Source organism: Chaetodon trifascialis, chromosome 1 (genome assembly GCF_039877785.1).
Source record: "Chaetodon trifascialis isolate fChaTrf1 chromosome 1, fChaTrf1.hap1, whole genome shotgun sequence".
Taxonomy (NCBI): Eukaryota; Metazoa; Chordata; class Actinopteri; order Chaetodontiformes; family Chaetodontidae; genus Chaetodon; species Chaetodon trifascialis.
In genome coordinates, this window is record NC_092056.1 from 13,736,668 (window position 1) to 13,756,998 (window position 20,331).

A 20,331-nucleotide genomic window follows, 5' to 3' on the forward strand; every position below is an offset into this window, starting at 1 on the left:
AGGTTGAAAAATCTGATGCAGTCTGAGCACTGAATTCAGATTATGTTAATTATCTGCTGTGTCTCTACGTACAAAACTGGCATGTGATCATTTGATATGTTATCATGACTGGAACAGTTCAGATGGTATTAATAGGATGATGCAACTCAAATATTTAAATTATCTATGTTTATCCATGTGTCAAATACTATTATTTATTTATTTATTTTATTCATTTGTATTTATGTGATGAAGGATTTGTGCAACTTACATTGGTATACTGTATTTCATTTGTTTATCTTGTTTTTTCTTATTACCTTTTTGTATTTAAGATTATATATAATAAAATAATACAAATAATATAAGATATTGTTGTGTTGGTGGGGTTGCCCAGGGTGTAAAACTAGCCAGGACCGCCTCTGTGTCCAATCACCTGCAATAATAAAGAGATTCTTAACCCATCCAACTTAATTGGATGTGCAATTGATGTGTGAATGTAGCACATGTTGAAAAGTGCTTTGAGTGGTCGGAAGACAAGAGAAATGCTATATAAATGCAGGTCTTTTACCAAATGCAGTCCATTCCCATTCCCATTTTATGTATTATTTTCCTACGCCACTAGCTTTATAAGCAGGAACAGGTAATTGGAGCAGTTTAGTTTTTTCTTTACCACTTTCATATGCAGTATAGAAATGATGCTGCTGAAGTAAAACAAGTGCATTGTTTTTGGAAATATGACTCACGTTATACAGTCTGTAGAAGTGTATGATTCAACTTTTTTTCTCATGTTCTAGTGTCAACAAAGCAAATGAAAATCTCATTAAATTGTGATATTCAATTGCAATACATGTAGAATCGCAATACATGTAGAATCGGCGTCCAAGTATCACCCTAACCTATTTGCACATTACTCTGTGCGTGTATTGTCTGCGCCAATGCCCAGTGGACAAAACATGCCATATCAATTTTTGACAGATGCCAGAAGAATCAAGCATCACAGAGCAGATCAAGCCAGGCAAATCAGCAAAAATTCAAGCAAGTCAGCAAAATCAGGCAGGCAAAAATGCTCTGCTCCTGAAAGGCTCCCTGTGGGCTACGATGCCTTGTGGATGATGGGACAAAACCACATTGCAGCAGGAACGCGACTCAGCCATACCAAGAAAATCTCCATGTTGCTGTAACCACATTTTAATCATAGCTCATTGCTTATTCTTTTACACAGTGTCTTGACTGTTTTGGAATCAGGTTTGTATTTCTTGGATGAGCATAGTGTTTGATGGCTCCACCAGACTTGCATTGTTGGCTTTTGGTGCGTGTATCAGATAAACAGTGTCACACAGCTCCATTAACAGAGTCTTCTGGGAAAAGTGCTTTTTAATACAGCTCTGCACCTCTGTCACTGATGAGTTTGAATGAGCCCAAACTTAATGAGCATTTATTTTCTCTCTAATTTACTTGCTGTTGCAATTCATTTCCAGGCCAATTCACCCTCATAATCAGATGGCAATTATTGAAGCATGAATCGCAGAGAGCAGCTCAGCTTAACTCCCTCCCTTTCATGACACCTGCACGTTCACAACAACACAGTTTGGAGAAGCATTCTTTTATTCCAAATAAAATCTTATTTAGTTCATTTTAAACAGCATTTCTATTTCCATCAGAACTGCAAAATGTAATAAAACGTGTTTTGTTGCATCATGTTTAGAAGTAGGACTTTAAATATATTTTCTCTTGCAAGGCTTTTTATAGCATTGCAGTTTCTGGAGACATGATTACATATCAACATGTGGGCCGACCTCCTCCAACAACTTTGGTTTTGGTACAAGAGAAAAAAACTCACTATGAACATTTAAGAATCTTTAATTCACACTAGTAATAAAATTGCATTACATTTCATAAAATAAATGTTCCAGTTTATATATACAGAGAAAACAGACTGTACATACCCTCCAATGAACCATTTCTAAAAGGAAAATAAAACAAACCAGAAACAAATTTCACAAAACATACAAGCAATACAGTGCTCAGCTAAGCAGGCACAACTGTACATCAAAATTTGTAACTGCTCAGTGTTGGGGTGTGGGAGGGGCAAAAAGTTGAACATTTACAATAGAGTCCTTAGGGACTGATAAAGGGGTCTTAAAAAGTATTGCAGGCAAGCAGACAGACGCTTGTCTTTTTCCAAGTGCAGCAGAACTTCCATCTCCTGTGAACTGTGTGGAGCCGATTGTTGCTGCCAGGAGGCTCCAACTATTGAACCTGTGTCTCAAAGCTCCCATTCAGCTGGCCCTCCTCATAGTCCATTTGACACAAAATCATGTTGTTTTTTAGGAAAAACTTGTCCCCCACGCAAAACCTGTTGGCAGAGAAAAACAAACAAAGACTGTTGTTAAAAACACAGACGATTACTGTTGGCATTATGACAAAGTGGTGTGTGTGTGTGTGTGTTGACCGGCTAACTCCACTCTGGCAGTGAAAATGTCGCATTTAAGATCAGCAGGTAATGGCAATTCTGTTTGATTGCACACATTTTGGTTGGAGGTGTTTTACCTGACTTGTGCTGACACTGTGCGTTGTCAGACTCAAAGCCCGTCGTGATGGTCATCATAAAAGTGTGGCTTCAAATAAAAGTAGATTAAAACCCTATCATTTCAAAGCAAGCAGACATGAGCGCTGGCACCCAATGAAAGGCAGGTCAACTCTCCTCGGCCTGGCAAAAAAAGGCGCTGGCACCACAAGAGTTTCCAAGGAAACTCTGCCATGGGGTTAGCTTTTAACACAACAGTTTGGTTCCAGTGCTCGAGAATGTTTTTTTCCTCTAAAGTCTCAGAGTCAATTGAAGAGGGAAAATAACACGTAGCAGCCTGCCCTACTGATGTTCTTCTCTTTGCTGCTGTTTGTTTGTGTGACACAGTGGAGGCAGCTCCATAATGTGACTGAAGGGGAGTGAAGATAAGAATATAACCAAGCATAGCTTGGCTTTAGTAATGAGCCAGGCTGGTGAAACAGCCATGGCAATAGTGTGCCAGATGAGACCTGGCTTCATGTCTGCCAGCTGAGAAGAGAGACTGCAGTCATAATTCCCTTACAGCAGGTGTTCACTATGGTAACTGAATCTGGCCTGCAGAAGGTTAATGGGCTTGTGCTGTGTGGAGGAACAGGGTCACAGCACCCCTGACAAGCATGCAAAGGACGTTCTGCTCCCAGAGTGGTGCCATTACTGACAGTATATTAATGGGAAAAAGCAATATTTGGGTATGTCATACACTATGTGGATATATACCATCGGCTTTGTGCTCACTCCAATTTCATGACAGTTCCTATCATTAAGGAAACACCATTTCACACCTATGTAGGTCCATTCACCATTATGTGGTAGCACAACTCTGGAGGCCTTTATTTTTGTAGCTCACACACCCCCTCACACACATAAGCACAACAGCTAATTTTACATCCTTGTGGCCAAAAAGATTTACAGAGCTAGCCGCAGGACAACAAGAACAAACTGCTAGCAGCGTGTCACAATAGAAAATAATTAGCTGAGCATTACAATGCAATGGAGCAATCTATGACTTTCTTTAAGACCTGTTCAGTGGTCTGTAATGATATAATAATACAGAAAAATTCTTCTGCACCTCAGCAGTTTCTACTATTTAAGCTATTGGCCATTTTAACACTCAATTCATGTTTTTTTTAGAAGGTGATGTTGTTGTGCAGTTACGATCCCCCTTCTTACCTCTGGTTACAAAGCTGACAGGCAAAACAGTCCAAATGGTAAACATTATCTCTGGCTCTCATCACCATTTCAAAGGCTGGGATCAGTTTACTGCAGGCTGCACAGTTCCCCGTTGTACCAAAGAGCCTGAAAGACAGAGGAGCACAGACAGAGATTAACCCACCTTCCCTTTACCTTGATGCAATAAAAGAGCAAACAAAAACCTAGTGACAGAACGAACAATGGTAGAAAAATGCTGCAATGGAAGTGAAAAAGGGGCAAAATGGAAATAGGTTGAATGTAATGCACAAATCTTCCTTGGCACCCACTTGGTATTTTTTGTTAATGAGAGTCACAAACATAGATCTTAATTCTTGGCTAATGATCTAATTAAAATGATCACATGGTTTTAATCTCCTTCTTCAAAGAATTTCCCCCTTGCACATTACAAAAGCAATGAAAACAGATCTGAAGCAAAGCATTTGAATTGTTGAAACTTTTTCTCTTTCATAACTAAAATACCTAATGAGTCTATCTCCAACCAAAGCCAGCAGGATTTTTACACAAGAGGATACGCACTATAATGTAGTCGTGAGTTCAAAAGATTTCAGTTAGAAGGATTCAGGCTCGATCCCTGCTCTCTCTTTGTCCGTCTTCTGCTTTTATTCGGAGAGGAGCCTGAGACAATGATGGGAGATGTAGCCGTGAAGAGTTAACTAAATGTTCACAGCGAGCAGACTCACTGCTCAACCTTCTCTGTTGCTTGTTTAGGCTTATTAGATAGGAGCCAAATGATAAAGGTCACAAACAGAGCAAGGAGGCAATGGTGTAGATCTCTTTTCTGCTCAAAGAAAAGGAACCTCAAATGCTTTCTCCCAGTCAGATTTACATTTTCATTTTCCAAGCGCCTGCCCCGATGTTTAATTTGGAGATTCTGGAGCACAGATAGATTTATATATTCTGCGGGAGGAGAAGGGTCGTTTCACAGCTTTGCAAGAGGGGATAAGGCAACAGCAGATTGCCAATCCAACAGTATGTTAAACACTTTTCCCCCAAACTTGTAGGGCTCAGACAGAGGAGTCGCAGTGTTGATATTCCGCCTCGTTTAGGCTAGTCCCATTCAGTTGCTTTCACCTTGTTAAAGAAAACGTCTATCCAGCAGGCCTGCTTCTAATAAGAGGCCGTTGCCCCAGAGGAGCAGGAGAGACAGAAACACAGGGAGAAAGGTTGTTATGTTCCATGAGAGGGATTCACACGGTGTTAAACAGAGACATTGTTACAGCTGTTTACTGTTTCAGTAAATACTGCCTGTGCTCGTACAGTAGTCATCTGCCACCCATTGGGCGCTCTTTAACGCCAATAAGCTGTTGTTTTCACAGACACCTTTAAGAAAAAAAAAATGTTTTTCCTTTTCCAAACATCTAGAAAATTCTCACCCATTTAGTATTGATCCAAAAATCGACCACACATCAGTGCTCCAGAAATTGGCCTTGTTTCCATTTCAGTATATAAGATTTTCCAGCACATACTGGCAACCCTGATTTCTTCGTCTTCTGACACGATGAAATGCAACTTAATTCTTGTCCCTTTTGTTTACTATTCAACAAAAAGTCGCCCGCATTGGATGTAACCCACTGCCTCACACGTCCTTTGTCATTATGACAGTCAAATGGCAGGGTTTGCTCCAGGTTTCACTCCACCTGAGCTCTGTGCCGGACTGGAGAGTCAAACAGTGATGTCTTTTTCTTTCCCTCTGGGAACTGAAGCTATAAAAGAGCCCAGAGAGCCTTGGTCACTTACAGAGTCTGACATGCACACACCTGTAACAGCTCGTAGGATTATTCTAACCCATCTCCATTACACCCTGCTGGGCTGCAGACATGGTGCTCACTTGATACATACAGGTTGTGAAAATGCTTGACAGGGGAGCCAAGCTTGCTGCCGACACTAAGTTCTACCTTCAGTCAAAGCAGTGTGTGACACCTGTAGCTAGTTTCCACCTTCCCCCTACATTTTTTTTTTGTCTACAAACAAATCATCAAAATGCTGTGGGTATAACCTCGTTCCCCTTTATGTTTACAAATACAAGCCCAGCTACTCTAGAAATGCTGCATTTTAACTTAAAATACGAACAATAAGAGAATAGAGACATTAAAAGTACTAAAAATAGTGAATATACTAGAGACATTACTGTATGTACTTCCACAGAAAACAAGGATTCGATTAGTTGCTTAACCTCCCTTGCTTTTGAAAGACATTTTAATCGGCCAATTTACCCATTTTACAGATTCAACTAATGCACTTGTCATGTTGAGTAATACCAGTGAATCAGCTGTATAATGTCTTCTGTGGCTCTAGACGGGCTTTGTCAAGTCTGAGAAAATAACCCTGATGATGTCACTAGGTTATCTCTTTGTGGGATTGGAGACAAATTCATAACAAAAAGCCTGAAGACCCTCACTGACCTGTAAACACCCACATTTTTCAAACTCGCAACCTCGTTTGAAAAAAGATAAGTACTAGTACTCCCCATTACAAGTAAGCTGACCTTCATGTGTGAAATGGGTGGATTTCCCCATCAAGACTTTTTAAGGATCTTTAGGAAACACGAAAGCGAGGGTGCAGCAGACAATGCTGCTCAGGTAGTACACATAGGGCCAGATTTACTCAGGCTTTGGTACCTGTTTTTCAGCCACAGATGGAAGGCATTGTACCCCAAACACGTGCTGTGTTTCTCAAACTGACACACTAGGCTGGAGCAACGGTTTGCATGCCATTTGAGTGAGTGTTTGCAAATAATACACAGGAGACATGTTAACAGGAAATGATTATGTATTCTGCTGAGGTCACGCTATCCAAAACTGCTTTGTTTGTCAGTTTTGCGGTGAAAATTCTCCACTTCTGGAAATGAGGCATAAATACGGCGCAGATGGGATTTACGAAAGCCACAAGGAAGGTTGTAGTGGCGAACTTAAATACAACTAAAACCTGATTATTACAAACAAAAATGAAGCCATCAAACTTGAATCTAAACCTAACCTTCAATAAACCATAACTTTACTTTGTTTGTCACACACTGCGTTTGGTGACATCTGTGCCTGTCTGAGGGTCTCTTTGCCAATCGGGAATGCCCTGTGTTTTCAACAGCTAAGGCAGTCACAGGCACCCATTGCCTTTGAAGATGAAGGGCGACGATGGCCGTCATCTCTTATTTGTCTTATTATATCACTTCATCTCCTTTTTGTCAACCATGAGGTGTTTATTGCCTCATTATTTATTAGGAATTAGATATATAAAGAGAAAAGATCATATCATAATTTTATGAGTAAAATTTGGAGTAATAGTGACAGGTTTTCTCAAGAGGAGCTGAACCACAGTAGAAGTACATATTTTTCAATCAGGACCACTATGTTGTGATTTCTTTCCTGAGCTTAGTGGTCTCTTTGAAATCTCGGAGTTGACTGCGTAATGAGCTGCTATTTTAGTAAATCAGACCCAGATTACTGCTGCAAACTTGGGGTGTGCCATATTGTAGCTTGATATGATAAAAAAAATCATTCTGCTTCTCATCCTCTGCTTCCGTTGATGTAATGACGTCATACCATTATGCACAGCAACAAGAAGCATGGCTGAAAGCGCATATAACATCGCCACTGACTCCATGGTGGAGGAGTTCATTCTAACAAGTGGAGTGACTCCAGTAATGCAGAAGTGGTTTGGTTACAAAAGATCAGATGTTCAACAAGCCATGATAATATGTATCAAATGCAATACAACCAACTTATTTCCCCGCCTCAAGCAGAAGCACCCGCAGCAGCTATTTTGAGTTCTAAACCAAGCAGACAAACCAAACTGACTCAGCATAGCATCACTGAATCTTTGGCAAGGTGTACATACTGTCAAGAATATCATTAGTGTTGTGATACTATTTTTGGGTCATATCGTCCAATCCTATCGCAAACTCAATGAAAACCGCAGTGCACATTTGCACACGCATTCTCTTAGTAAACTGTTGTGTTACGGCAATACTTGATAGTACTTGATAATAACTTGCCAGAAAGGATAAAAAAAGAATTCTGCTTATAGCACAGAATAGCTTTGCACATTTAGGGTGGAAATGCAGTAAAAATTAAGCTCCATCACTGAAGCACGTTCGCTTAACTGACGCTGGTCTGTCTTAATCACCTTCAAATCATGAAGAGATCCACTTCTGCCATGCTAGCCTGATTTCCTTATCAGCTTTGTGATTTACTATCGCCGACTGAAATTTGCCACAGAAAAAAAAGTCTTCCATCTTTACCATAACATGGAGAGTTGAAGTGTAAGAAAGTGCAGTGGATATGGCTGCGTCCTACTCGCACAGCTCTTCAGGCAACAATTGATGTGTCTGGTTTATAATGTGGCATCAACACATGGCTTAATTGGGCTCCTCGTGCTAAGAGGAGATTACAGCATGAGAGAACTGTTCAAACACATTACACTCTTCTCTTCCTGCGCCTCTGAAGCTAAAAGCAACCAGAGTCAAACCACCACTGCAGCAGTCTCATGAGTAACAGCTGAAGTAGAGCTATGCATAGTAAGCAATGAATGTTTCACACCAAAACATGATCAAGAGGAAAATGCAGCGGTTGAAGGGATTCGATGTCAGCTGAGAGAATGCAACGTATTACCACAAAAATGAAGAAGGAAGTGACACAAAGTAAAACAGATTAGGCACAAAAAGCTCCATCCAAGCTCTTGAAAGCAAAGTAGGCAGTGAAGACTGTATTTTACTGTAATGAAGAATTCTAGAAGAAGCCATTCATAGTATGCACAATATGTTGTGTGTGTGTGTGTGTGTGTGTGTGTGTGTGTGTGTGTGTGTGTGTGTGTGTGTGTGTGTGTGTGTGTGTGTGTGTGTGTGTGTGTGTGTGTGTGTGTGTGTGTATGCTTCACAGCACTGAAACAGTGCCTTCAAAGAACATACATTGTGGATTACCTTTTGAAAAATATTAATTCATTTCATTTACAAAAGACTTTTTGTTTGAATAGACTATTTTCTGCAGAATTCCCACGTATTGTTCTGACACATGTCCTGTATTGTGGGAGTGCAGTGGCTCATGCACTTCAATTTCCCTGGTCATTTGGATTAAATAAATCAATATTCTCGAAAGGGAAGTGGGGGTAAAAAAATTCAACATCAACACAGTTTTTTCAGCATTGCTATTTAAATAGAGGGTGAAAGGCGAGCTTCTGGAGAAATATGACAGTATTGTTCGGAGCTGCTCGTAATACACGAAGCCCATCAGGCTTTGTCGATCAATCATCAGCATTGTAACAGCGTTTGAAGCACAAAGAGTCTGCTTTTAAAATAGATGCTTCTGTGGTTTGCTTTTCACAACCTGCGAGACATTCTGCCATGGATTTCTGTACAAGATAATGCCGTAAAAAGTGAAAGCAGGCTGGCTATTTATCAGATTGGAATGTGTGTTTTTAAGAATTTCATCATCCGTGTTCAGATATTATATGACCCCTTTAATAGTATATAATAGTTAGTAGGGCTGCAACTACCGTTGTAACTACAGTGGTTTAGTGAAATATGTCAGTTCTAATTTCTCGTACGTGACTTCTAATAATGCTTTCTCCGGCCAACAGTCGGAATATTATAAAGCCTTTAATCGATTTTCATAGTAATAGCCCTTTAATTTTGTGTCCTCACGATTAGCTGAGGAATCGTTTCAGCTCTTAGACTTAGTAGTATTTTTGCCAGGTCTAAGCACTAAGACTTGTATTAATTGTGTTTTTATTTAAAGTTTTTTCCAACCAACTGATCATAAAATCATTTCTTATGCCAGCTCTGACATGCACTATATGACAACACATCCCTCCTGTGCTGATGTGGTTTGTTAGCAGCAGAGTTGGATAGCACGAATGTAAAGAAGCTCGGCTCCCCTTCCTCTGTTATTGAGTTATTACAATGAGTCTTTAGAGAAAAGAGGGCCTTCTTTAGTTCTTTCAACTTGCTGCTTTGCTAACTTCAAACCCTTAAAGCTCCTACAGTGCATCATCTGCCTCTCTGTATTGCCTCCTTCAGATTGGGCTGTGGCTCTTGAAGTTTTCTACCTGTTCTCTGAGCTCTTTGAGACTTCCCAGCCTGCACAGGGGTTTGTTAGATTTCATAAAAGGGAAAGCTGTTAATGCATGCATCGCATGTTCTGACCCTCCCCAACAGTTGTGTCTTTTTGAAAGTTTAAACCGTTCTGTTCAGATCTATATCTTGCCCAGAGAGGAAGAGCAACTGTTACGGGAGGAGAGCAATTGTTTTACTTACTAAAGTAGCACAGGGAGGACAGATTTGAAAAACAGTCACATCCAGATGGAGCTATCATCTTCCCCCTGCTATTTCACTGGTTTGTGGATAACTTATAATGCTCATTATCTTGAAAAGGTTTTCCTCTTACTGTTAATTATACCCCATTTTGATAAGTGGATGACTATTATGTCCTCTCTAATATGTGAAATAGAAGATTAAATGATTTCAGGCCTCGAGTCCTGATGATCACACTATGACTAGATTGTCAACCGTCTGATGAAATCTTACAATCCTGGGCCCTAGACATAAAGGAAACACCTAATTAATCTATTATTCTCACTTAAAATGAAAGAGTGTGGCCAAATTGCAAAAAAAACAAAACATGTAATACAGGGAAGTGAATGTCAGGGACAATGAAAATTGAACTTTTTTTGGTGCAGTGGTTTAGAGGGTGAGGAGGACGCTGTTTAATGTATGTGTGCGTTTTAGTGTTTGTGTGTGTTGAAGTGTAAGATTCAGGAAAGCGTGAGTGCATTCAGTAAGTTGCTAATGCCATTGAAGGACAATCACAGATGGAGCTCCTATAATAATTAATGTGAGCATGGCAGGGTTCCAAACCCTGGGAAATAACCAAAGTGTGTTTGATCCACCCGCTTGTCTTTAATGAAGTGCAGGAGGCTAATTCAGTGCACAGATTTAACTTCATTACTGCAGGTGAGGAATGAAGGAATGAAAAGGAAACCGGTGCCGGATGGAGACTGCATCACCTACTTTCAGATACTCTCAAACTGCCTCTTTTCTATACGCAAGGCAAGGTTTTTAATTTGTTCGATAATAGAATTCATCTCAAGCATCTCTAGCCATTAAGTGTTCCGCATTTGTCGCAGGCTGAAGAGCAGGCGAGTGGGATGGATTTCATTAGGCAATCCGGGGCAACAGAGGAGCACCAGAAAGCTCTCTCCTCCTCCTCTTTCCTTTTTATTCTTATTTTAGTATTCCTAACTCTTGATTTCAGATGTCATTCTCAGTTTTCCATCACTTCCCTGACCTCTACATCTTACTGGTCTAATGTGCGAGAAAGCTTTTGCTTCTCCCTTCACAGTGCCAGTTAGGCACTTATGGCTTGGGGGTTGGGGTTGCTGTCCTCTCAGCAGATGTATTTTACCAAGTAAAACTCTGAGCTTCATCATTTTTGCCTTCACTTGGTCATTTGCCCATTTATTATTACCTCATCTGCACCATCTGCCCCTTCTGGGGGCAACATCAGGTCTTAGTGGACCTCTCACTGCATCTTAAAAGCATTAACTGTGGGTGGGGACTGATGGATGGTAATGGCCTATCTCAATGTAACATCCCTAAGCGCTGCTCAAGTGGGCTGCGGGCTTCTTCCAGGTCAGAGAAAGGGCTGAGATATAAGATGTCATGGAGATCCATGAGTGAGGTGGGAAGACAACCAAGGTGATTAAGGTTGTCTTAATCTAGATATATATATATATATATTTTGGATATAATATAAAATAACGGCTGCTTTAAATTTCCTTTTTTAAATTAGAAAAATGAACAGGTACAAACCTAGTGGGTAGCAATAAAAACTGAAAGCATCAATGAGGGAGTGAAGGGACAAGTAGGCAGAAGGGAAATGGAGAAAAGGAAAGGGGGAGGACACTGCGGGACAGGGAGGTTTTTTTTGGGGGGGGGGGGGGGGGGGGGCTAGGGCACTGGCATCCCTAAGTTGGCCCCAGGGGGATTCCCTCTCAGATAAATGGGAGGATCTCATTGGGAATGTGACTTAACGCCCAGGAAATGGTCATGTTTAATTTAACAAGCAGATGGCAGGGGCATCTGAAGGGGGTTACACAGAGCCAAAGACACTGATGAAGCAACAAGCCTGCCTGGAGGTTTCTCACAGCCTACAGCTCTGGTGCAACCGAGAGCCAGTCGACTCCATGACAGAAGTCCTCCGTGTTCATGTAAACACAGAGAATAAGATGCAAATAAAAAAATGAACACTGCAAAAACAAAAATGTAGTAGTTTAAGCTGAACTTAGCTTAATGCATTGTTGGTGTAAATATCCCTATAAAGTGAAACAAATCTACAAAATTAATATTGAGAACAAATGAAATGAAAGGTTACAATTCTAGATTATTTTGCATGGCGACGTCGCTCGATGTTAAATACTGAGTATGCGGTGACTACGCATTTTGTATTCAGGATGCAGTGATACAGAAAAGTCAGACAGCATGACTCATGCTTTGACATGGTTCTACGGTATTTAGAGTTAAGAATAAGGAGATGCACTGCTCCTAAAATGCCAAAATATTTTTTTTCTCTCTTTTTTTTTGCTGCCTGTGCACTATGCTTGTGTTGAAGTTCCCCCAAACAACATTACTTTCTGCTATACGCATGGCGGAAAAGAGTAAGACAACAAACTCTCAACACATTCAGTTTTTCCATGATGAAGTTCGAACACTAAGGAATCTTGGTTGATTTTTGCTGTGTTTCTGTGAATGGGAGCTACAGGAAACGCACTCTGAGAAACCAAAGTAAACGGTACCAGGAGGTAAAAAAACAAAAACAAAAAAACCTTTGTGATCCTTTCATGTCCCACAGCTCTTGGAATGGCATGGCTTTTGTGTTTGTTGTGAGTGGAGAGAGGTGATTGTGTGTCTTTCTTGCCTCAGGTAGTCCCTGCGACAGAGGATGAGGTTGGCTTTCGTATAGAGGGTGGAGCCCACCTCCCCCAGGCGGCAGTCACAGCAGGCACATTTGAGACAGTCCTCATGCCAGTATTTGTCCAGGGCCTTGAGCAGGTAGCGGTCTTTAATCTTGCGATTGCAGCCAGCACACCCCTTCTGTTTCCCTTTGGGCTGGACGGAGAGCATCGGCACACCTGTAGTGATAAGGAGACAAACAGCCATGCGTGATTTACGGCCCAGGAACACGAGTGACTTCTCATGTTCTCTTTTTGATAAGCCGGCTGCTTCTCGAGGCGTCTAAGCCTGGCCTCGCGCGCGGCCACAGCACACTGCCTACCTGCTTCATATGCATTAAAGAAAACATTCTTCCATGTAGATAGGCACACAGGTCACATTGGACTATAAAGCCCTGACTTACTTGTTCCACTAAGAACATGCTGTAATACAAAAGTTACATGATCACTTGCAGCAGGTTTCAGAGGAAGGGGCATGTCCTGTGTATTTCTGAAAAGACACGATGTTTATTTTGCTTGCTGTGGTATTTACTGCAAGGTATGTAGCACGTTAGCTACCTACCATTTCATCAAAGCCCATTTCACTCAACTGTCCACAGTTGTAAAAGCTCCTCATGGGCTTTGTTTGGTATAGATTAACATTAACCTTTTAAAAAGCCTCTGACCACAAAAACGTTGCTACCAGACCCCAGTGAGATATGTTATGGCCTAAGTGCCTTTTAGCATACGCTCCCTCTCTGTGTTTCCTACATACACACACAGGGACACACACGGACACAGACTGACACACACAAATTTGCGCACACAAACCACAAACACACACACAGTGTTCCCTACTCAGAGCATTACAGCCTTTCCTCCTTTTACACTTATCTGTACTCATGTGTCTGCAACGGGCGAGCCTAAGTTACCAAACTCGCAAATTGCCCTGCTGTCACGCAGGTCCCCTTTAAGCATGCCTTTTAGCCTCCTAAAGGACAAATAAAGTCCATTTAATAACTGCACTAAACACTAATAGTCTATGTGTGGTTGACATTTGTGTTTGGACTAAAAGCCCCCCTCAGGCCACTGGTGGTACAGAGGCAGGGGCGCGCAGCTCCCCTCTGTAGCACTAACAGGTCTGCCACAGCTGAAAGCACAAGACAACAGCTCTTAAGACACTCTCTCACACACTGAGCTATTGATCCATCTAAAAGAACACACAGTGGACGCCACTTGCCACTCTACTTTCAAAACACATTTCTCTCTCTCACTCTCAAAAAAAAAAAAAAAGACTGGACACTCTGCATCGCAGGGGGTTGGGCCAGCATTTTGTGTGCGGGTATCTATAAAGGTCCCTTTTAAAGACACGTTACTGAGTTTTATATGACATGTCACTGTTTCACTGCTGCACTTTCGGGATGTGCACAGGTACATTTTGTCTGGGCCAGATAAAGTTTTTATTTTCATTTCTTCAGCAGGGAAGTATGCACAATTGCAGCAGTGTAATTTTATGTGTGAATGGGGTCATTCTGTCGTTAGAGCTGCCATTTCACAGTAACTTCTGTGGTTGGCTCAGTGATAAACACAGCTTCAGCTGGTAACAAGGGACTGCTTCACTCTGTGCACTATTTTTCTCTGCGAAGCCTGTCAAGTTCGCTCTCTTTCACAAAAACCTTCTACCACTTTTCAAAGGACTTCCTTGGAATAGAAAGGCATATTTTCTCTCTCTCTCTTTCTGTGTCTCTCGTGTGCACATGCACACATATCTGCACACCTAAATGGACTCACAAAGTACTTTATTGGATCCAGATTTGCTCTGCAACTTTTGGCCATCCACACATCAATAATGCTATGAATGTAATATAATTAGCATTTCCCCTTTTAAAAAAGAGGTGAAAGAAATAGGAGAGCTTGTTAGTCAAATTTATGGCTTTGGTTTTATATGTCAGTAAGTGCTCTGGTGGTGTTGAGCCATCTTATTTCTTTATCAGAAGTGGAAAGGAGAGGCTTATTGGTTCAGTGCTGGCGATGGGAGCCATCAATTAGTGTTCTGCCTGCCCTCCAACTCCCTCACCTCCCTCCCTCCCCAAAACAGGCCCCTTGAAGCTGGCACATTAGGATCACAAAACCTGCTATAAATACCAATGTTCAGTGTAAATGAAGCTAAAAAGCTTCAAATTCAAGCCACACTGGCTAAGGGTGGACTCTTCTACCTGCATTTCATGGCTTGTTAGGGGAGCTCTCTGCAGGTATGCCAACAGTGCTCGCCTGACAGACTTCTACAGAAGTAAAAACAGTCTTAATGAGGAGAGAGAAAATGCCTGTGTGTGTGTGTGTGTGTGTGTGTGTGTGTGTGTGTGTGTGTGTGCGTGCGTGCGTGCGTGCGTGCGTGCGTGCGTGCGTGCGTGCGTGCGTGCGTGCGTGCGTGCGTGCGTGCGGTGCATGCGTGCCTGTGTACATGTGTATGTGTGTACTTTAGGGCTTTGTGCAAAGGGAAAGAAAGGAGTTGCTGCAATTCCCTCGGGGATCACAAAAATCTTTAATTTGCCTTTTATGACACCTAATTAGTTATTCTACTCAAAATCTTTGCTTTAAATAAGAGAACTAATTATACAAAAAGGTCGTTCCTCCACCTCCAGAGAACTACTCCTAATTGGTTGAGACCACCGCATGCCGCACACTCCTTAAACATATCACGTGTGTGTTTTACATCATGCTTAAAAAGGCCAAAGCTTAACCTGTCCTGGAATTACTGCATGCTGCTCAGCCCCTCTATTGGATGCACACTTTGTTTAAAACCCTGCTCAGCATCACCAAAGTGACAACACCCTCTGTGTCTTAGTGCAACGCAGGTTCTGTGTTTGCCGTTCGTCTGACAGCCATGTCTTCATGCATATGTCTCGGTCCCTCAGGCCTAACTGTAACAGAGATGTCTCAGTGGAGGAATGCCTTATGTCTTCCAGGAAACCAATATGCACATTCAACTGATGCCTCTTTCTTGAAGCCATTGCAGGGAACAAACATGGGTTTGATGTCTTCTACCAAAGCAGCCTCTGGAAAACAGCTTTAATAGCAGTGTAGCAAGCACTACCTCAAACCTACTAAACAAAGAGCAGTGACAGAAAAAAAATGAGTGTGTAAAGTAAATGTCTTTTCAATTCCCTTAATGCCATGAGACATTTTCTTGCACCTGTCACCACTCCCGGCGCTATGTGAAACTGCAGAGTAGAACAGAGCCTCCCATGCTTGCCACCTCCCAGAAAGAAAAGCTGCATTATGAAAGGAAGGAGCAGACTACGAGGCAGCCTCCACTTAATCCAATCCATTTAACAGATACAAGTGCCACTGACCTTCCAGTGTCATTTGATGTCACCAAAAGCATGCCTCTCCACATCACGATCCATTCTCCAACAAGGGATGCATTTTACCCCTCAAAGTGGAGAGAGAGCACTTGCCCTGCCAAATATCCTTCCTGAGAAGGAATTTAATTTGCCATTAGCACTGCGTGTAAAGGTCTGTCATCTCTCCCTTCTTCCAGCCATCTACTTTCTTTAAGATTGTATCTTTCAAGAATATGTACAGTTAGTTTTTCTCAGCCCAAGCAGTCTGTCAGAGCATGTATTTTCCATTATAGAGATAGCATCCGATTTCTATGTTACCCCATTTAGAACTCCGTCTTTATGGCTATCAAAAAATCACATCAGTCTGCTAACCTTTTTTTTCTTTTTTTTTTGATATGTTTAAGGTTTTAAAAGAAAATGCACTCTTTGGGGCCCTCAAGGAAATGTTTGATATTAGAGAAATACAATCATCACATGCATGTAGACTCACATTTCCTGGATTGGGCAAGAGTGTGTGAAAAAACTGTAAATAAATATTAAATGTTGATGTTGTACACTTCTGCAAACTATAGATGTATTGAAACTTTACATAAAGAAAGGTTGTTTCTTTACATTTCAGTTTTACGTTGTGACAACAGGGGTCGGGTTGGGTTTAGGCACAATACCCATTCGGGTTTTTAGAAAAGATAATGTTTTGGCATAAAATACTTGGCTTTTTCAGGTTAGGGTTAACCCCCCCCCCCTTTTCTATTACATAGTTTTACATAAGGCTGAAAGTACTAATCATGCTCTCAATTAATCTGTAAATAATTGTCTTGATTCATCAATAATTTGCTTTGTCTATAAATGTCATAAAAAAGTGACATTATATTCCCCACATCCCACGGTGATCTATTTAACTGGCTTGTTTTATTGGACCAAAGATACTCAGTTTATTGTCATATATGACAGAGACAAGCTTCAAATCCTGATATATGAGAAGCTGGATGTTTGATATTTTTGCTTGAAAAGTCGATTAATCAACTAATCGTCATCTCCCCTCACAGTTTCTCAGAGTCTGAGGTGTTGTCATCATATGCATGTTGTCTGACAAACAGTCAAAACCCAAACATTCAACTTACAATGATGTAAAAGTGGGGAAAGCAGCAGATGTTTGCATGATGAACTGAACTTAATCAATTATCAAAATGATTAAGTTGCATGCAAAAAAATCCTCTGTATCCTCCACTACACCATTACACACATGATCCCAGTGGAACAGCTGCATCTCACAGGTACTCAGTGTGTGTGTGTGTGTGTGTGTGTGTGTGTGTGTGTGTGTGTGTGTGTGTGTGTGTGTGTGTGTGTGTGTGTGTGTGTGTGTGTGTGTGTGTGTGTGTGTGTGTGTGTGTGTGTGTTTTTAAAATGTCGTCTGATCAATTAAAAGCACTGACACCATGGTGTGATGCAGAGTTTGCTGGTTCACAGGGAGGTAAAGGATGTTGTCGAGAATCACTCAGCCTTCCTGACACATGGGGAAGGGACGTGGGCTTTCAAGGAGGTGGAAGCTGGCCCTGGGTGGGCCTCCTCTCAGGGGCCCCCATAATTCCAACTCCCACCTGCAGCAAATAAGAGAGTGTTGGCCACCAGCGTGGTGGATAAACAGACTGGGATGCTCAGGGAAATTAGATACTACTCTATCAAATGATTGGATTTAGCTTTAACAAGTGCATTTGTCATCATCGTCATCACTTAATTCAAAGCACTCTTGAACAAGACATCAACCAGACCGTTAATGGCCTACGATGAATCTCTAAACTTCTGCATGACTGAGTGAATCATCTTGAATAAATTATATATTATATTAAATTACTTTATACCTCCTACAGATAGTAGGAGATAAAACAATATAGAAGAGTGGACAATCAAAAATACAACTTTGTTACTGTATTACAAAAACTCTCAGCAAGGAAGCTACAGGGCTCATTGAAACCCCTCTCCTTTAGTTTTCAGCCACCACTGTAAATGCCGTGGCCATGGCAATCCCATATAAAATGTGTCCTCAGGCCAAGGTGTCTGCCACTAAGGTTAATAGGGATCTCATGCAGATGTCTTGCCATTGTGTGCATGAATCAGCCCCTTTCATTCAGCTTCCGTCATTGCTGTAATTGAGCCCATAGATTCGTTTCTCTATTGCCAAGACAAAACACAAGACATCTGGTAATAATATCAGCTGGAATACACATGCCAAATGAAAGCAGACTGATGAGTGTATTCTGAATGATAAGCAAAATAAAGACCGCTGATTCACTGTGTGATTCATGTTCCTGTGCTTAGCTGGAGCATATGCAAGGAGTACAAGAAAAGATATGCATGAGCACACACTCACAGAGAGAACAGACACACACACACACACACACACACACACACACACACTCAAATAAGGTAGCTTATATTACATTTCATACTGACTGTGTTTTTTTCTTATAGTTAGCTGTAAGAGCCTTCTATGTTACTGTATGGTATGCTACATTTCCAGATGGTTGTGTATGAATGCTGGGGTCTGTGAGGTGATTTCTGGGACTGTATGCATGCTATGATTATGACATAATTAACACCCACAGTAAGTGGGAGAGAGAGCAGACAGGGCTGGTGCGGATGAGGAGGGGACTGTTCATTAACAAGATGCACTCTCTCAAACTTTGCAGCTTGCAGTGGCTAATAAGCCCCGGTGAAACGGAGCCCAGCCGTCCCTTGCATTGACCCTGGCACTGCCCAGGATAAGGGAGGGTTTTGTCTCCTGGAATAATTGCTCTTTTCACATGTTACAAGTGTCCTGACCCCCACGGTCGGCAGCCACTTTCCCTACCATAATTACTCCTGATCCGCTCCAAATGAGTCAGCCGCATTAGGGCTGCAATAACACTGGCCCAGCTTCAAGCGCGGCATGGGGAGTCTCAGCAGAGCAGCCTGGAACAGGACTGCCTTTTCTCCCAGCCCACGGTCATTTCCATCACGTCAGAGGTGCATTTCTTACACTTGAAGTCAGCACGAAGGCCCTGGGCCCTTTTCTGAGGCTTACAGAAGGCATTGTTAGCTCCTGGTGCTCACTACTCACTGTGGTTTGGCAGCAGTCTCCATCCCAATTAACGAAAAACTTCATTAGGGTGTTTTTCCACACTTTTCAGCCCCCTATTATTTTTAATTTATTCACATGGGGTTAATTAAAAGAAATGTATCACAGAGATATGCAACAGCTTTCTAATTAAATTCATTGCTGCTTTTTTTTTAAGACATGAAACTGGCAGAGTTTCCAAATTATTACAGAAGGCGACTTGTTCCAACACTTGGTTGCTCAGTAGTGGGGTGAGATTAGAGCTCTGCAAGGTAAGCTGTCAACAGCAGAAAGAGAGTGAGAGAGCGAGAGATGGGGCAAGAAAAACAGAGTAAGGGAATAAGATGAATTGGGAGGAGGAGAAAAGACACAAACTTTCATGGGTTTATCATGCCCCAAATAAACCCATGAGAGCTCTTAAAGAGGGAGGACTGCCAGAGTGTTGACAGAGCAAGGGGAAGAATTGATATTGCATCTAACCAATCAAATGTGGGCATAATGTTGTGCTTTGTTTACTGCTGGTCTGAGGTGTTTGGTTCTTAAAACCTGTCATTTTACAGTATTTCATGTAAGTGCAAGTTGACAGTATAACCGAGAGGGCGAATGTATCTTCGTCTTCAATCCTCATACAGTAGGTGCAAGATCAACAGACAAAAATCCATCCATTCTCAAGCTATATACTTTTAAACGTCGATGGACGAGGCAATCTTGTCTGCTACTTCATGATTCCTGGCAAAAAAAAAAAAAAAAAAAAAAAAATCAAACCATTAGACCTGTCACAGCCACCTTCCGCCATCCGGAACAGAATAATGCACAAACACTTTTAGTCCGCATTAAAAATGCATTTGGAGAGGAATAAATGTAGCCCTCTAAAGTTTGTGTCACTCATGAGGTCAGGAAGTGATGTACAAAATCCTCCCCACTCCCCAGCAATTACTGCACACTTATTATTTCAAAGGATATGCCAGGAGACAGGTGTGCAATTCAAGGTCCTCAGTGTGTTGAAAATGGAGGGGAAGAAGGAACACCATACTGTGTGAGGCTCTTTAATCTTGAATAATGCAAATTCCCCACTGGGGGCAGTTATTTGGCAGCATGGGCCTCTAATGTCATTCAACTCCCACACCTGATGGGGTAAATAATGAGGGAGGTTGGTTGGGTGCAGTTAAGGAAGTGGTCTTCGTGAAGATTGGGTGTGACGTCATATGGCATGGTAA

The 20,331-nt window shown here is 41.6% G+C and overlaps 1 protein-coding gene across 1 annotated transcript in view; it reads right to left on the bottom strand.

Annotated features, from left to right (window-relative positions):
* Nucleotides 1–223: 223 nt before the first annotated feature.
* The window catches only part of lmo1 (LIM domain only 1), a 28,449-nt gene continuing 8,341 nt past the window's right edge, over nt 224–20,331 (bottom strand). Inside the window, exons 2-4 of the mRNA XM_070968014.1 lie at nt 12,664–12,877; nt 3,716–3,841; nt 224–2,335 (exon numbers count right to left, since the gene is read on the bottom strand). Of these exons, the coding sequence (XP_070824115.1) occupies nt 2,230–2,335; nt 3,716–3,841; nt 12,664–12,877 (446 nt within the window). The 3' untranslated portion in view covers nt 224–2,229. The remainder of the gene's footprint in view (nt 2,336–3,715; nt 3,842–12,663; nt 12,878–20,331) is intronic.